The following is a 17,399-nucleotide window of genomic DNA, read 5'->3' as shown; positions in this document are numbered from 1 at the left end:
ACACACACACACACACACACACACAGATGATCCAGAGCGTGGTCACTGCTTGTTCTAATAGAAATGTCTCCTCTGAGCTCCAGTGCATCAGACCTCATTACTTCCTTCACTGAACTTTTCTTTCCCACCATCGCTCACTGTAGGACACTTTAAGCTGATTGTCATGTGCAGAGGTTTGTAGAACATTATTAAAGCTTTACTCACCAAATTATTAAGATGTTCTCAACGCGATGCTTCCTCTAATTATTACTCCTTCCTTTTCTTTCATTCATCTTTTCCCTCGGGGGGGGGGGAATGTCTCGTTGCATGAACATATGCTTTATTATGACTATTTTCATTGTTCCATAACTGCATGTGTAATAAAAAGTCTGACGTGTATTAATTTATAGTATAAAAGTTACTCTTTATTGGGCATAAAACTATTTTTATTTATGTGACTTCTTTATTTTTATTTTGGACCCAAACTTTGGATTATTTCACCACTGATGAATATTTTATTTATTTATATGAGGTTATTGTAGCTTAGCTTTGTGTCTGATAATCATTTGTTTATTAGTTTTTCTTTAGTAACGTAAAAACAAAAACAATCAGAAAAACATTTATTTTTGAAAACATAATAGAAATGAAAAGTGAATGAATTGATTGTAATGAACACATGATGTATGTGATCCAGGGTTTGGATCAATTATTACTGTAATTGTGTTCATTGATAATTAATGACAATTATGGCCTAAATATAATTGTAATTGTAATTTTAAAAACTTGTTGTTGTAATCATAATGAAATTGTAATTGAGTTTAGATAATTGACTTTATAATTGTAATTTCCATGAAAATGCATGAAAAAAAACATTTAATATTATTCATGCACAGGGTTCATTCTAGCGCCCCCCCATCACCATGACGTCATGCCCTCAATAAGGGGCGTGACCCCCAGTTTAAGAACCACTTTAATCTCCTCAGATTATCAGACTGGTTATTTTAACTTTTTATGAAGTTTTGATTAAACACTTACAGTGGAAATATGAAACACATTTACATCATTAACTAATCAACTTATTGATGAATCAACACGTTCTTATTGTCCCGTAGTAGACGTGGTGCTGTATTATTAAATCATGGCGATTCGTTCTTTTTTAAGGACTAAAAAATCTGTTTGGATTTAAATAAATTCATAACGAGGTCAGAATTATAGAATTATAATAGAACTCTGAAGTTCATCAGCAGTTTAACGTTAAGCACTTTTTAAATCTCATGAAATGGAGAGCAAATATAAAATATGATTTTATCAATTATTCATCAATAACCCTAACTATGTTCCTCCTACTGCTGCACATTTAAATAATAATATAATAATATAATGTCAGATACAATGTAACCCTACATGGAAATGTTGCCTCCTGTTGAGGAATAATATATAATAATAATAATAATAATAATAATAATAATAATAATAATAATGCTGAGTAAGCACACAATGAAACCACTTATTTAGAAGTATCACTTTTTTGCTCCTTTTAATGTATTTTTGCTACATTTCTGACACTTTTACATCACATATCAATATGTTCAGCACTTATAAACCCTTTCTACCACTTTTCCAATAATGTCACATATGTTGACCTATTATTGTCACTTTTAACCTCTTTTCACCAGATTTCATGATTTTTTTTTGCCAATTTAACCACATTCACCGTTTATCATGTCCATTATTTACCAGTTTAAACTAATTGTTCCAATATTTGAACCTTTTTTACCACTTTTTCTGTCTGTTTTTATCCTGTTGTTTGGGAACCACTGATGTAAAGCTTTCCTGTAATTACAGTTTTGTTTTCATCAGATATGAACAGAAGAGTTATGATAAGAGCGTGCCCCCCCCCCCCCCCCCCCCCCCCACCCACGTGTCCCTCCATATATTTACTTTGATACATACACACTAGTCTGAGTTTTATTTAATTCATTAGCATTTTTTTCCTCCTTCCTCTCGCTTTCCTTCCTTCCTTCCTTCCTTCCTTCCTTCCTTCCTTCCTTCCTTCCTTCCTTCCTTCCTTCCTTCCTTCCTTCCTTCCTTCCTTCCTTCCTCTTCCAGTTTAAATCCATAATTCAGCTTCTGCTCAGTGACTCACTGCGTTTATGTTTAAGCTTCTTTCTGTCATCTGAACACATCCACTGATCCTTCATCCATCCTTCATCCATCCTTCATCCATCCATCAGTCAAACAGGCCTTCCTCTCACTGCTCAGACTCTTCCTTCCTCCACTTCCCCCAGTGTAACACTAATAATACCTTTATTCCACTGAGTCCATCCTACACACTGTCCCTGTCATTAATCCCTGTTGTTCCCACGCTGACACAGAAACTGATACAGTAGCGCTGCAGACCTTTGGACATGAAGCAGTTTCACGTTTCACTCCAACAATGAAAACAACAGCATTAGGAATGAAGTCAAGATGATGTTAGTTCATCTAAAATAAGAATAACATGCAGTGGAACTCATGTTATTCTTCTTATGTTTAAATCCTTGTTTTAATCAAAAAAGAAAATGTGTTTAAAGTGACAAAAAGGAAAATGGTTAATTTACAATTTAGAGTGGGAAAAAACACAACAATTAGTTTAAACTGGTAAATAATGGGCATGGCAAATAGTGAATGTGTTTAAAATGGCAAAAATAATCATGAAATGATGAAAAGAGGTTAAAAGTGACAATAATGGGTCAATATATGTGACATTAGGTGTAAAAGTGGTAGAAATGGTTTATAAGCTGCTGCAGAAAAGACATTAAAATATGATGTAGAAGTGTCAGAAATGAGAGAAATGTAGCAAAAATACATTAAAAAGGAGCAAAAATATGGCAAAAAAAAGTGATGAAAATAGATTAAAATATGATGAGTTTGGTGGAGTTGTAGAAAAAATGAAAAAAATCAGCAAAAATTGGCTCAATTTGTTCATAAAATATTCTTAGTTTATTTAAAGCATCAGGCGACCCCCTACCAGTGTCTCACGACCCCAAGGTTGAGAACCATGCTCTATTAATCCTGGGATAAAGCCTGCTACATTAAGATGATGCTATGACCCACATAATAATAAACGTTCCTGGATAACAGTGGATATTATTCAGATGAATAAATAAATGTGGTTATCACAGATTCATAGAACAATGGATCATCATTTTACTGACTTTATGGATGGACCCCAAAAATCTCTCCTTTATTCCCCCTTATAGATGGTCCTGTCTCCACATGACTGTTCTTCAATGTTCATGTCTGTGTTCAACCACCTTCAGCTACAGTGGGGGTCCCTGCTCTATGGGACCTTTATTTTGGAGGGTCCCTGCTCTATGGAACCTTTATTTTGGAGGGTCCCTGCTCTATGGGACCTTTATTTTGGAGGGTTCCTGCTCTATGGAACCTTTATTTTGGAGGGTCCCTGCTCTATGGAACCTTTATTTTGGAGGGTCCCTGCTCTATGGGACCTTTATTTTGGAGGGTTCCTGCTCTATGGAACCTTTATTTTGGAGGGTCCCTGCTCTATGGAACCTTTATTTTGGAGGGTCCCTGCTCTATGGGACCTTTATTTTGGAGGGTTCCCGCTCTATGGAACCTTTATTTTGGAGAGTCCCCGCTCTCTGGGACCTTTATTTTTGGAGGGTCCCCGCTCTCTGGGACCTTTATTTTGGAGGGTCCCCGCTCTCTGGGACCTTTATTTTGGAGGGTCCCCGCTCTCTGGGACCTTTATTTTGGAAGGTCCCCACTCTCTGGGACCTTTATTTTGGAGGGTCCCTGCTCTCTGAGACCTTTATTTTGGAGGGTCCCCACTCTCTGGGACCTTTATTTTGGAGGGTCTCTGCTCTCTGAGACCTTTATTTTGGAGGGCCTAATAAAGGTTGAGAACCACTGCAGTAGAGAATGACAGATTGTGCTCGTTTAAATGATAGAAAGGTCGTTTTATTTAATGCAGTGAAAATCCACTCCAGAGTGAGAGGAAACCCACTGCTGTCCCTGAACGACTCACAGACTGAAAACAAAGTAAAGAGTGTTTGATGGTGCAATCAAAGACAGAACGTTGAGAAACATCCCCTCTATGAGGAGCTTTAGGAGGATAAAGTGTGTTTCTTTAGTGACGTGTTCTACCTGAACCTCTCACAGCTCTACATTATGCAGTCAAAGCACAATGAAAATATGTCACATCAGTCAGAGCTTCACCTACTGGACACATACCGTACCATGTGATTACATTACATTGTTGATGATATTCATGCTGGCGTTGAACAAACTGGAAGCTCCAGGACATCTGGGACTGAACATCTGGACTTTGGTTGGAGCTATGGATCAAAACTGAAGATACTCAAGTAGTTCTGTGAGATATGGACAAAATGTAACTGATAACAATATATAGCTTGATATAGTATTTCCTCCCCTTAAATTACATGAAATGAATGGAAATTTTAAGGGCTCAGTGATAGAGTGGGTCATCCCATAACCGAAGGGTTGGGGGTTCAAATCCTGTTCTAGCCACGTTTACATGGGAGCTTTAATTCCTTCCTAAACACTTTATTCCAAATGCAAATGTAATTCTGAATTAAAATAAATTTGAATTAGGTAAGTGATTTATTCCGATTTTAATTCAGAATTAATTCCGCTTTCAGTTATTATTATTATTATTATTATTATTATTATTATTATTGATATTGTTATTGTTATTGTTATTATTATTATTATTATTATTATTATTATTATTATTATTATTGTTATTGTTATTGTTGTTATTATTATTATTATTATTATTATTATTATTATTATTATTATTATTATTATTATTATATACTCAAAGTTGCTTTACAATGAAGGGAGCAGTGTTGGGGTTTGGTGCCTTGCTCAAGGGCACCTCGGCAGTGCTCGAGAAGTGCCCTGGAAGTTAATTCCGGTTGTTCTGAGCATGCTCGACTTGCCGCGATGACGCGCTGGTGACAACATAATCCAAGATGGCCGCCTGAACTAGAGCCAAGATTATTTATTTAATAAGAGCCTTAAAAGATATGGATATGATGTAAAGCGTGGACAGGTTTAAACATGCAGACATTCACACAAGCACACGGACCTATTACATACACGCACGCACACACACACACACACACACGCACACACACACACACACACGCACGCACGCACGCACGCGCGCGCACGCACGCACGCACACACACACACACACACACACACACACACACATAAACACACACACACACACAAACGCATGCACACACACACGCGCACACACGCAAACACACACGCACACACAAACACGCGCACACACACACACACAAACACACACACGCAGAAACACACACACACACACGCACACACACCAACACATGCACGCACACACACACACACGCACAAGCACACACGCACAAGCACACACGCGCACACACACACGCACATGCACACGCCTCCTTCTCCTGCTCAGCTGACCAAAGTGAAACCGTGTGTTATTGTTGAGCTGCTGCTTCATAACTACAATTAAAATAAAAGTTCTCATGTGGTCGTCTCAGTTACAGCCGACAATAAAAGGTTGTTATGTGTTTTCTCCGATAGCTGTGACACGTCACGTTCTCCTGTCCAATCAGAGCCTTCCCAACCCCCAGACCTAAAGCAGATGTTTTCCATGTAAACACAAAGCAGAACACTTTATTTCAGAATAATTCATATCAGAATAATTCATTTATAATTAGAAAACGTCCTGTAACTGTGGCCATTGTTGTTGTGTCTTTGGGCAAATGAGTGTAAAGAAAATAAGAACAACATGCACACTAGTCTGTAAACAATAATAATAAATAATAACAGTCAAACTGTAAACATAACCCTTAAACACTTAAGTAACATAAAACAAGGGACCTAATTAGAATTAAATTAGTTTAGTTTAAATTAACAGTGTAGCTGCTTTTAAAATATGCAATACATCAAAATAGGAGTAAAAATATACATTAGTTGTTGTTACCTTTTCAAAATAATTGTAATGAAAATGTTAACTTGTGAATTTCTGAGCCATGGTAACTGTTAAATATGAAGTGAAGTAGGATGTAGTCTTTATATTAATGGTGACCATGGGAACAATATAGTTACTGATGTGACATTATTATTTAGATTTAGATTGATCAGCTTTAGATGATCAATCTAAAGCTGATCATTGGATCAGTCGCGTGTCACTTCCTGTCAGGATTCTTCTTTGTGGTTTAGTCGTTGAAGGCTTTGATTATTGGACTCTTTCGTTGAATTGCATCACTTCCTGTTCCTGTGAGAGCGAAATCAGTGACACTGATGTTTGTTCTGTGTGAAACGACGGCTGTAATGAAGTGACACACACACACACACACACACACACACACATCAATAATTCAGCAGTCAGCATGGATCACTGCTGACCTTTCACCTTTAATGGAACTAAAATAATAAAATAATAAAGAGGTGATGAGGAGAGTGAAGATGTTTAACACATTTTTCTGCACATGACAAAGTGTGAAGAGACATTTCTGTCCTCTAATAAAACAAAGGACGAGCAGCGTTTAAACACACACACACACACACACACACACACACACACACACACACACACACACACACACACACACACACACACACACACACACACAGTAACACATTTAATGTGACACAATTATGTACTGTACACTGTAAATATCATAAACTAATTAAAGTATTTAAATGTTAAATGTAAGCTATGTTCCATGTTCTTTATTTCTGAGCAGCTCTTTGCTGCCCCCCTATGGCTGTAAAAACAAACTACACATTACAGGTGTATTGTGGGTAGTGTAGTTTATCTAAAACAGTTTGACATATTTGTCTTTAGTGAGATTTAAGTGATTTGGTGGTGTTGGCTGTGTAAAATGTATATTTTAAAACATGTCAGATATATAATTTGAAGCTTTTATTAAAACATCAAAGGCTTTTATTGTTGAAGTGATCTTGTGCCTAATGTACATGAATTTATGAACTCTGCTGTTATTCTTTCTTTGTTTTAAGACATAATGACAGTAAAGTCTGATCAGACGTTTTCTTTCTTTATCTCTAATGCAGGAGTGTTTGCTCAGATCCAGATGCCTCAGACCAGTATGGATGTGATCAAAGGTCAGATGGTGGTCCTAATGGCCTCCTACAGCTCAGACACAGGCACTGACCTCTCTACCAACACCATCATATGGAACTTTGTCACCAACAGCACACAGCTGGTGAGATCACATGAGCGTTAACCTTCTCCTCCTCTTATTTTGCTGATGTTGTACAGGTGGTGTTTAATCAAACCCAGCTCAGGGTTTAGTCCAGCTTTAATCTGAGAGTCCGGCTCCGTTAAGTCTGGTTCTTACTGGAACAGTGGTTTCATCAATGAGAAAACACCTTGGTTTCCATAGTAACACAGTCCGTGGGTCAAACCTGCTCCTGACCAGGTTTAATCTGCTGAGTCACTCTTAATGAAACCATGTCATCATTATTAAAGAAGTTATTTAGTGATTCTTTAAAACACTTAATATAGATCTACAAAAGGAAAAATGAGTCAAAAATACTTTTTATACTTTAAATACCACTTTAATATTAGGTATTTTAAAAGTAAATTAAACAGAATATGATGGTAAATTAATACAAATGATGATATGATCATTATTATATGTTTAATGTGTAGCGTATTATTAATGATCACAGTCTACATGTGTTTAAACCATCAGTGTTAATATATAATATATACGTGTGTATCATCACCTCTGTTTACCACACGGTATAAATGTGTTTATTCATTGATCAGAGATTAATAATGACAAAGCTGTGGATATACAGAGAGGGAGGGGCTTCAGGGACAGTCACAGGGCGGAGCTCTAAGGCTCCCAATGACAAAGATACACTATCACTAACTGCTCATCTGCACCTGGAACATCTGCAGTGTTGGATGTGAAATCCAACAGCATCCAACAGCATCCAACAGCATCCAACAGCACCACTGCTGCTCCCTCCATTCATTAGAATTCATGTTTAGATCACATGCTTCAGTTGTTCTCTATGATACATTGACTAAATATTTATCCCTTTACTACTTTTGTTCAAACCACAGAAACTTCTTAAACGTGGTCGTCCTTTATTCTCACTGCTCAGTACCAGATGATGTCACTTCCTGTTTGTCTCAGCCTTGGTTTCTATTGGCTGTTTAATCAGTAAAAGCCGTCACTCTCTAATCATTAAATCTGTGATTGATCTCATTGGTCTTATGAAGACGTTCACTTAATCCAAACACTGCCAGCTGATTGGCTGAGCTGGAGAGCTTCAAACTGAAAAGGGTTTGATGGAATGGGAAAAGGGGGCGTGGTCACAGACAGTTTTAAACCAGGTTTAAACCGTAGGCCTGGCCCTTTAAGAACACTTTGATAAAATATCCCCTGGTGTTTATTTATGGTTTTCCTGTTGTTTATTTATGGTTTTCCTGTTGTTTATTTATGGTTTTCCTGTTGTTTATTTATGGTTTTCCTGGTGTTTATTTATGGTTTTCCTGGTGTTTATTTATGGTTTTCCTGTCTGTTGTTGTCATGTTGACTCTGCTCAGATCATCTCCTACACTAAAGGCTCTATGAGCGTGGGCAGTTCACAGTTCAGAGGTCGTGTTGGCTTCTCTGCTAACATGCCGTCTAGAGACGTGTCTCTGTACATCAACAACACTCAGGAGTCGGACTCGGGTCGGTACCTGTGCCAGGTCATCATTCCTGATAATCCAGGCCTCACCGCTGAGCTCAGCCTGGACGTTAAAGGCAGGAGAAGATACGCTTTACTTCACCTTTCCTCACCTCACGTCCCTCAGTGTCTGTAAACAAGCTGTCCCCTCCTCTATTCTCTCTATTCTCAGTCCCTCCGGCCGTCCCTAAGTGCTCCCTGTCTGGAAAGCCTGTGGTGAAAGGAAACGTGACACTGAGCTGTCAGTCTGCCTCAGGTAAACCCGTCCCTATGTTCAAGTGGAGGAAAACCAGCCCCACCTCAGAGGTCTTCTTCTCCCCCATGCTGAGTGAGTCCAACACTTCAAACACACCATAAGTCTACTTTTAGGGTTATGGTCAATTATAATTGTAATTGCCTAATTGATAATTAAATACAAATATGACATAATCATGTTCTATCTGTGTATTGTTCTTTTTTAAAGCTTGATTTAATAAGTTCCTAAAATGTGATTTCAGACTTTGAGGCATTAATAACATAATAATAATATAATATAATAATATGAAATGTTAGTGAAAGAGACAAACAGACGTATTATTAATCAAATAAAAAATAATACTGCAAACTCTGTAACATGGAGACATTTGACATTTTTGAATTGACTGGACTAAAATAGAAAGAAAAGGTTAAGGATTAATATGTCTTAATTATTTGTTGTATTTCTAAGAATATTATTTTGATGCTGATGAAAAATAAATGAGAAATGTTTCTGTTTTTTTTATTTAATTCATAGAAAAATATTGACTGAAACAGGTAAAGTTAACTTTGCCTGTCAAACATGAGTGTGTTTTATGGAAGAAAATGTAAATATCATCAGTGTGTGAGTTAAACTTCACAGATTTACTGAAATATTATTATTCCCTGAACATGGGCTGAGAGGTAGGTTTACTGCTCCCTGTGCTGCTGTTAGCTAACATGAAGCTAACATGAAGCTAACATAGGGTGACCAGACGTTAGGACACTGAGGACAGTCCTGGTTTCCACAGTTACGTCCCGTGTCTCGGTCGATTTCCTCCCAAACAATTGATTTGTCCTGTTTTTCACAAACTCAGTCCAGTTTGTCCCGTTTATTAATAAATAAACGTCTGTTACAGAAAAGACCCTGAAAGCAGCAGCACATTTAGCTTAAAAACATGATCTCTGTGGACTGTGAGCTGTCAATCACAACAGTTGCCATAGTAACACTTGCAATATAAACCAATTAAAAAGCTCAAAAGTCTTCCACGCGTTTGCAACTCGATACTGATTGGTCGATGGAATTGACAATATTACTGTTCATTTCCTCTCATGTTTCCTCCTCAACACGACAAAAAGAACATTTTTATTATTCATTTATGTTGCTTTTTTTCCTGATGGCCATTTTAAATGTGGTTCAATAATACAATTAACTTTTTGTGACCTTTTTTCATTACAAATAAAAACATATGCAAATAGTTTATTTTGAAAATCTGTTTGTCTTCTTTGTTTACATTAGTGGCCAGGTTTTGACTTTTAAAAATCTGCTCACCCTAAGCTAACATGAAGCTAACGTGCTAACAGGCAGTGGGTGTGACTTCTATGTTGTAGATGAGAAAACAGGAACTCTGAAGCTGAGCAACCTGAGCAGCAACATGTCAGGGAAGTACGTGTGTACGGCCAGCAACTCAGCAGGATCAGAAAGTTGCTTCATCAACCTGGACATCGTCACAGGTTCACGCACGCACGCACGCACGCACGCACAAACACACACACGCACACGCACACGCACACGCACACACACACACACACACACACACACACACACACACACACACACACACACACACACACACACACACACACACACTTCCTTGCTCACGTTGTGTGTTTTCAGCGACTAGAGTGGGGGTGATCGTCGGCGCCACCGTGGGTTCAGTGCTCGGCTTCCTTTTCCTCCTCTTCCTCATTGGCTTCTTCTTCTTCCTGAAGAGGCGGAGCTACAGCGAGGATGACATGGCCAACGACATCAAGTGAGTTCAGGAGTTTCATCTTTGATGTGAGGCCACAGAGTTAGATTAACTTTTTAGAATCAAAGTGGGAGGAACCGTTTATCTGGACTAGATTAAAAAAAATTCATTAAATTAATTAGAAACTTTGTAATATTTAATATCAATTAACAGCCAAACAATAAACAATGATGCCATGTTTTCCAGTTTATAACTGAATCAATGAAAACAATAAATGTTCCTAAACAACTAAATAGTGTTGATTATTTCATCACTGAGTGCTAACATAATGTGTAATATGAATAAATATTATTATGATTACATTGTTCACAAAACACTAACTTATATTTAACTAAGATATATTCATGCTTTTCTGGATTTTTGTATTAAAATAAAAACATGACTTAGTCCAGAACATTCCAGAGAAATATACACTAAACAGTGTAAAATATTTATAATATCTGTAAATATGAAATAAACAGAACAACTGATGAAGATGATGAATTTAGTCTGAAATAGTTTTTCTACATAACAGTTGATAAGTTGGGTCAGACGATGCTATCTGTAGCAGCGCTTCTAGCCCCGCCCACATCCTCTACCACAGAGTGGTCGACTGTCACTACAATCATTTATCACTGACTTTGTTCATTTGTCACTCATGGATTTATTATTGGTTCTGAACCCTGTCTGAGTGTCAGTGTGGATTGGAGACACTGTCTGCTCCACTAGGACCATTGTCCCTGCTAGCTGCTACATGTTAGCATTGATGTGTTAGCTGCTACATGTTAGCATTGAGGTGTTAGCTGCTACATGTTAGCATTGAGGTGTTAGCTGCTACATGTTAGCATTGATGTACTAGCTGTTACATGTTAGCATTGAGGTGATAGCTGCTACATGTTAGCATTGATGTGTTAGCTGCTACATGTTAGCATTGATGTACTAGCTGCTACATGTTAGCATTGAGGTGATAGCTGCTACATGTTAGCATTGATGTGTTAGCTGCTACATGTTAGCATTGAGGTGTTAGCTGTTTTAAGTTAGCATTGATGTGTTAGCTGCTACATGTTAGCATTGAGGTGTTAGCTGCTACATGTTAGCTTTGATGTGTTAGCTGCTACATGTTAGCATTGATGTACTAGCTGCTACATGTTAGCATTGAGGTGATAGCTGCTACATGTTAGCATTGATGTACTAGCTGCTACATGTTAGCATTGAGGTGATAGCTGCTACATGTTAGCATTGAGGTGATAGCTGCTACATGTTAGCATTGATGTGTTAGCTGCTACATGTTAGCATTGATGTACTAGCTGCTACATGTTAGCATTGAGGTGATAGCTGCTACATGTTAGCATTGATGTGTTAGCTGCTACATGTTAGCATTGAGGTGTTAGCTGTTTTAAGTTAGCATTGATGTGTTAGCTGCTACATGTTAGCATTGAGGTGTTAGCTGCTACATGTTAGCTTTGATGTGTTAGCTGCTACATGTTAGCATTGATGTACTAGCTGCTACATGTTAGCATTGAGGTGATAGCTGCTACATGTTAGCATTGATGTGTTAGCTGCTACATGTTAGCATTGAGGTGTTAGCTGTTTTAAGTTAGCATTGCTGTGTTAGCTGCTACATGTTAGCATTGAGGTGTTAGCTGCTGCATGTTAGCATTGATGTGTTAGCTGCTACATGTTAGCATTGAGGTGCTAGCTGTTACATGTTAGCATTGAGGTGTTAGCTGCTACATGTTAGCATTGAAGTGCTAGCTGTTACATGTTAGCATTGAGGTATTAGCTGCTACATGTTAGCATTGAGGTGCTAGCTGCTACATGTTAGCATTGAGGTGCTAGCTGCTACATGTTAGCATTGAGGTGATAGCTGCTACATGTTAGCATTGATGTGTTAGCTGCTACATGTTAGCATTGAGGTGTTAGCTGTTTTAAGTTAGCATTGAAGTGCTAGCTGTTACATGTTAGCATTGAGGTATTAGCTGCTACATGTTAGCATTGAGGTGCTAGCTGCTACATGTTAGCATTGAGGTGCTAGCTGCTACATGTTAGCATTGAGGTGATAGCTGCTACATGTTAGCATTGATGTGTTAGCTGCTACATGTTAGCATTGAGGTGTTAGCTGTTTTAAGTTAGCATTGATGTGTTCGCTGCTACATGTTAGCATTGAGGTGTTAGCTGCTGCATGTTAGCATTGATGTGTTAGCTGCTACATGTTAGCATTGAGGTGCTAGCTGTTACATGTTAGCATTGAGGTGTTAGCTGCTACATGTTAGCATTGAAGTGCTAGCTGTTACATGTTAGCATTGAGGTATTAGCTGCTACATGTTAGCATTGAGGTGCTAGCTGCTACATGTTAGCATTGAGGTGCTAGCTGCTACATGTTAGCATTGATGTACTAGCTGCTACATGTTAGCATTGAGGTGATAGCTGCTACATGTTAGCATTGATGTGTTAGCTGCTACATGTTTGCATTGAGATGTTAGCCGTTTTATGTTAGCATTGATGTGTTAGCTGCTCCATGTTTAACATTGAGGTGTTAGCTGCTACATGTTTAACATTGAGGTGCTAGCTGCTACATGTTTACCATTGAAGTGTTAGCTGCTACGTGTTAGCATTGAGGTGTTAGCTGCTACATGTTTAACATTGAGGTGTTAGCTGCTACATGTTTAACATTGAGGTGCTAGCTGCTACATGTTTAACATTGAAGTGTTAGCTGCTACGTGTTAGCATTGAGGTGTTAGCTGCTACATGTTTAACATTGAGGTGCTAGCTGCTACATGTTTAACATTGAACTGTTAGCTGCTACGTGTTAGCATTGAGGTGTTAGCTGCTACATGTTTAACATTGAGGTGTTAGCTGAGGCTTTAGTTTTCTATCCAGTGTTTTTATTTAAACAAAACACAGCAAAGCGTCTCAGCTGGTTCTCCTGTTTCTTGTGTTGTGATCTGTGCATCAGTATTATGGTATACTGAGAACTAGTGAAATAAGAAAGGTTTCACCGTATTTGTGGTGAAAAAAAAAGTGATTCACTGCAATAATTTTTTTAGTGCATTATTTTCTGTAAAGTGTGTAAATGTGTGTATGTATCTTTTATATAAATGTGTGTGTGTGTGTGTGTGTGTGTGTGTGTGTGTGTGTGTGTGTGTGTGTGTGTGTGTGTGTGTGTGTGTGTGCAGGGAAGACGCCCAGGCTCCAAAGCGTGTGTCGTGGGCTAGGAGCGGGATGGGCTCTGACATAATCTCTAAGAATGGGACCCTCTCCTCTATCGGCTCCAGCCCCCACCACAGAGACCCCGCCCACCACAGAGACCCCGTCCATCAGCAGCACCTGCAGCAGTACGCCCAGCGCCCGCCCTCTGACTCCGCCTCCATCATAACAGCCACGGGCAGCACAGCAGGGTACCGGCCGTCCCGCAACCACGGCGCTTCCACCCCCACTCACTACAGCTACAACAACAGCAGCACCCTGCCCGCCCCCTTCCAGAGCTCCACCAATGGGAGCGCGGCGGCGGGACCCGAGCGCTACAGCCAGCTGCCCCAGGCCCAGGTGTTGCACACCTTCAGCCAACCACAAGGAGTCGTGCCCGCCCCCCCACCACTGCCCACCTCCACCATCACAGCCTCCAACATCGTCCGCATGGGGGGGGTGCCCATCATGGTGCCTGCACAGAACCAAGCGGGGTCCTTAGTCTAACAGCAGCTGCTTTTTATACTTTAATATTTAGCTCCAGGAGGATGCACTGTTTACTTCCTTAACTCTTTTATATTCACAGATATCTGTTTAATACTAACTCTTTACGCCAGTATTCTCTTTTCTACTTTCTATAGCTCTATGCTTATTTTCATATGTAGCTTTTATTGCTTATATTATTGTTATTATTATTATTAAGTTGGTTCCACTGGATCCTCCAGGACACATCTCAGAGAAGAAAAAAGAAGAGGAGGAGGGGGAGGGGCCAATCAGGCTGCGGCACATTGGGACGGTCACTTAGACAAGTGGTTCTCAACCTTGGGGTCAGGACCCCATTTGGGGTTGTGAGACACTGACAGGGGGTTGCTAGATGCCTTCAAGAAATTAAGAATATTTATGAACAATTTGAGACAATTTTTGCTCATTTTTACCTTTTTCTGCAACTAAACCAAGAGGGTCCCTGCTCTCTGGAACCTTTATTTTGGAGGGTCCCTGCTCTCTGGAACCTTTATTTTGGAGGGTCCCCGCTCTCTAGAACCTTTATTTTGGAGGGTCCCTGCTCTCTGGAACCTTTATTTTGGAGGGTCCCCGCTCTCTAGAACCTTTATTTTGGAGGGTCCCTGCTCTCTGGAACCTTTATTTTGGAGGGTCCCCGCTCTCTAGAACCTTTATTTTGGAGGGTCCCCGCTCTCTGGAACCTTTATTTTGGAGGGTCCCCGCTCTCTGAGACCTTTATTTTGGAGGGTCCCCGCTCTCTGAGACCTTTATTTTGGAGGTCATGGCCTGAACAGGTTGAGAACCACTAGTTTATTTGATTTGGGTCCAACAGAATAAATCAATGCTGCATAACAAATGAACAGAAACAGTAAATGATCCATGAGGACAAAACAAAACAATCCTAAAGCCTTTTATTTTCTACTTTTGGCTTCATTTCAGTCGGTTTTTAATCTTTTAAAAATGTCCACAGACTCTTTCAGTTCTTTAAGCTCAGATTATTTTAATCATCATTTACAGAGAAACATATTGAATTATCAACAAAGGACAGACTCATGCTCACAGATTACTATCTACTGTAATAAATTATACACTATATATACTGAAACACACAATTATTTTTCTTCAGAACAAAATAGCTTTTAGATTTGTTGGAACATCTACTTTTTACTTTATTTTGAAAAGAACACGTGAGGAAAAGTTCACAGCTGGATTTGTATCTTTTCCATTAATTCCAGATTTTTAAAGAACCCGTTTTTATATGAGCCGAATAAAACATTTTTATGTGACTTATTTAAATGCTGAAATAATTACAAATCCTTTATTCTGGTCTGTTTTAGCCTCTGTGACCTTTAAAAGTCTATGTTTGGGTCACATGACTCTGAAGATTCACCAACACGAGAATAACCAACTTACAAAAAGCCTTTAGTGAAATATTAAGCTACATTAAGGGTTTGTAATTTGGCACCAGCTTCATTGTTTTGCTTATTTACTCTGGTTCTTCTTTTAATTTCTATTTTATAAATAACTGTCAGAAAGTGAACAGAACAGCATTAATCTGTAATGATTTTATACACACAACAAGCCCTTTAAAAGCATTACGTTAGCTAGCAGGAAGCTAATGGCTAATTAGCAAGCTAATGGCTAATTTGTAGGCTAATATTAAAGGAGAAAAGAAGAAGGACTGGAGTCACATGACTTTAGACTTGACTTAGGACTTTAGCAGAGGTGTAAAGAATATTGATTTATCAACTTGTTTGAAATTTTACACAAGTACATGTAATACATGATAGACTAAAGTGAAAAGTAGCTCCATTAAATAGTACTCAAAGTAAAAGTTACTCGTTACTTTTAGTGACATGACTTGTTCCACCTGTAGTTGATTATTTCCACGTTGCACAAAAGGTTTGATTTATTCAAGTTTAATTTATTCATGATTAGCAACAAACCTGAAGCACAATAACTGTAGAATAACCATCGTTTGCAATGTTTAGAAGTGAGTGAGTGAAGATGAACGTGTGCTATGATCAGCTGATGTGTTGGACTAGATCACATGTCATTCCTCAAGTTATTACATCATATTTTCCTTAATTAAATAGAAATTGGTCCAAAAATCAAAGAAATGTAAAGTTAAGATCTTGTTGGGACTGATAACTGTCACTTATTAGTAGGATATTGTCAGTTTCTTACATATTTAGTATTTTATGTATACGTAGAAGTGGAAACTAGGGCACAATAATGTTGAAATTACTCCTTTTCTTTCTTAAAATCTGTGGCCCACTAGAGATCAAACAATTTAGATAGTTAATAATAAAATAATGCTAAGACAATTACATTGGAATTGTTGATTTAGGAGAGAATTGTGTCTCCCTTCCCCCGCTCTGATGATGATGATGATGATGATGATGATGATGATGATGATGATGATGATGATTCTAAATTGAGTTGACTGACATATTTATCCTTATTGTTGAGCTTGAATTAAATGGTCAAATATTCCTGGGACACATTTTAATGTCACTTCAGGTGGTTTCATTTTTTTTTTCCATTAAATTTACTTTGATCTCCTGACATGTTTCGACTGCCCCCCCCCCCCCCCCCCACCCATCACCCCCCACCCATCACCACCCAAATAATCCTGACAAATATCACATTTTCACATTTATTGAACTAACAGAATAACTAATTAATCATAATTAATCAAAAATCAAAGACCCAATTACACTAATGAAAACCGAATGTGAAAGTTTTAGTTAATGACAATATTAGTTAATTAGTCAAAATTACAGGAAATAAAGGAGCATTGTTTGCAATCTGTGACAAAAAGTTTAAGAAATTTATGTTTTCATACTTTTTAAATCATAATTTTTACACTTTTGTTCCACTTTACATTTAGTTATCATTCCATATCTAATGCAGTCTAATCATTTAATGCTCTTTGAATTTCTGATACATTTTTAGGTTCTCATTATTTACTTTTGTTTGTTTAGT

At 38.3% G+C, this 17,399-nt stretch overlaps 1 protein-coding gene across 1 annotated transcript in view; it reads left to right on the top strand.

The window, feature by feature from the left end:
- The window catches only part of esama (endothelial cell adhesion molecule a), an 82,712-nt gene extending 67,872 nt beyond the window's left edge, over positions 1 to 14,840 (top strand). Inside the window, exons 2-7 of the mRNA XM_028466175.1 lie at positions 7,087 to 7,238; positions 8,597 to 8,798; positions 8,894 to 9,049; positions 10,327 to 10,449; positions 10,613 to 10,748; positions 13,901 to 14,840. Coding sequence (XP_028321976.1) covers positions 7,087 to 7,238; positions 8,597 to 8,798; positions 8,894 to 9,049; positions 10,327 to 10,449; positions 10,613 to 10,748; positions 13,901 to 14,417 — 1,286 coding nt within the window. The 3' untranslated portion in view covers positions 14,418 to 14,840. The remainder of the gene's footprint in view (positions 1 to 7,086; positions 7,239 to 8,596; positions 8,799 to 8,893; positions 9,050 to 10,326; positions 10,450 to 10,612; positions 10,749 to 13,900) is intronic.
- Positions 14,841 to 17,399: the final 2,559 nt, after the last annotated feature.

This window comes from Gouania willdenowi, chromosome 14 (genome assembly GCF_900634775.1).
Source record: "Gouania willdenowi chromosome 14, fGouWil2.1, whole genome shotgun sequence".
Classification (NCBI taxonomy): Eukaryota; Metazoa; Chordata; class Actinopteri; order Blenniiformes; family Gobiesocidae; genus Gouania; species Gouania willdenowi.
Note: the sequence above shows the minus strand (reverse complement) of the source record. Positions and strands in the feature narration are given on the sequence as shown.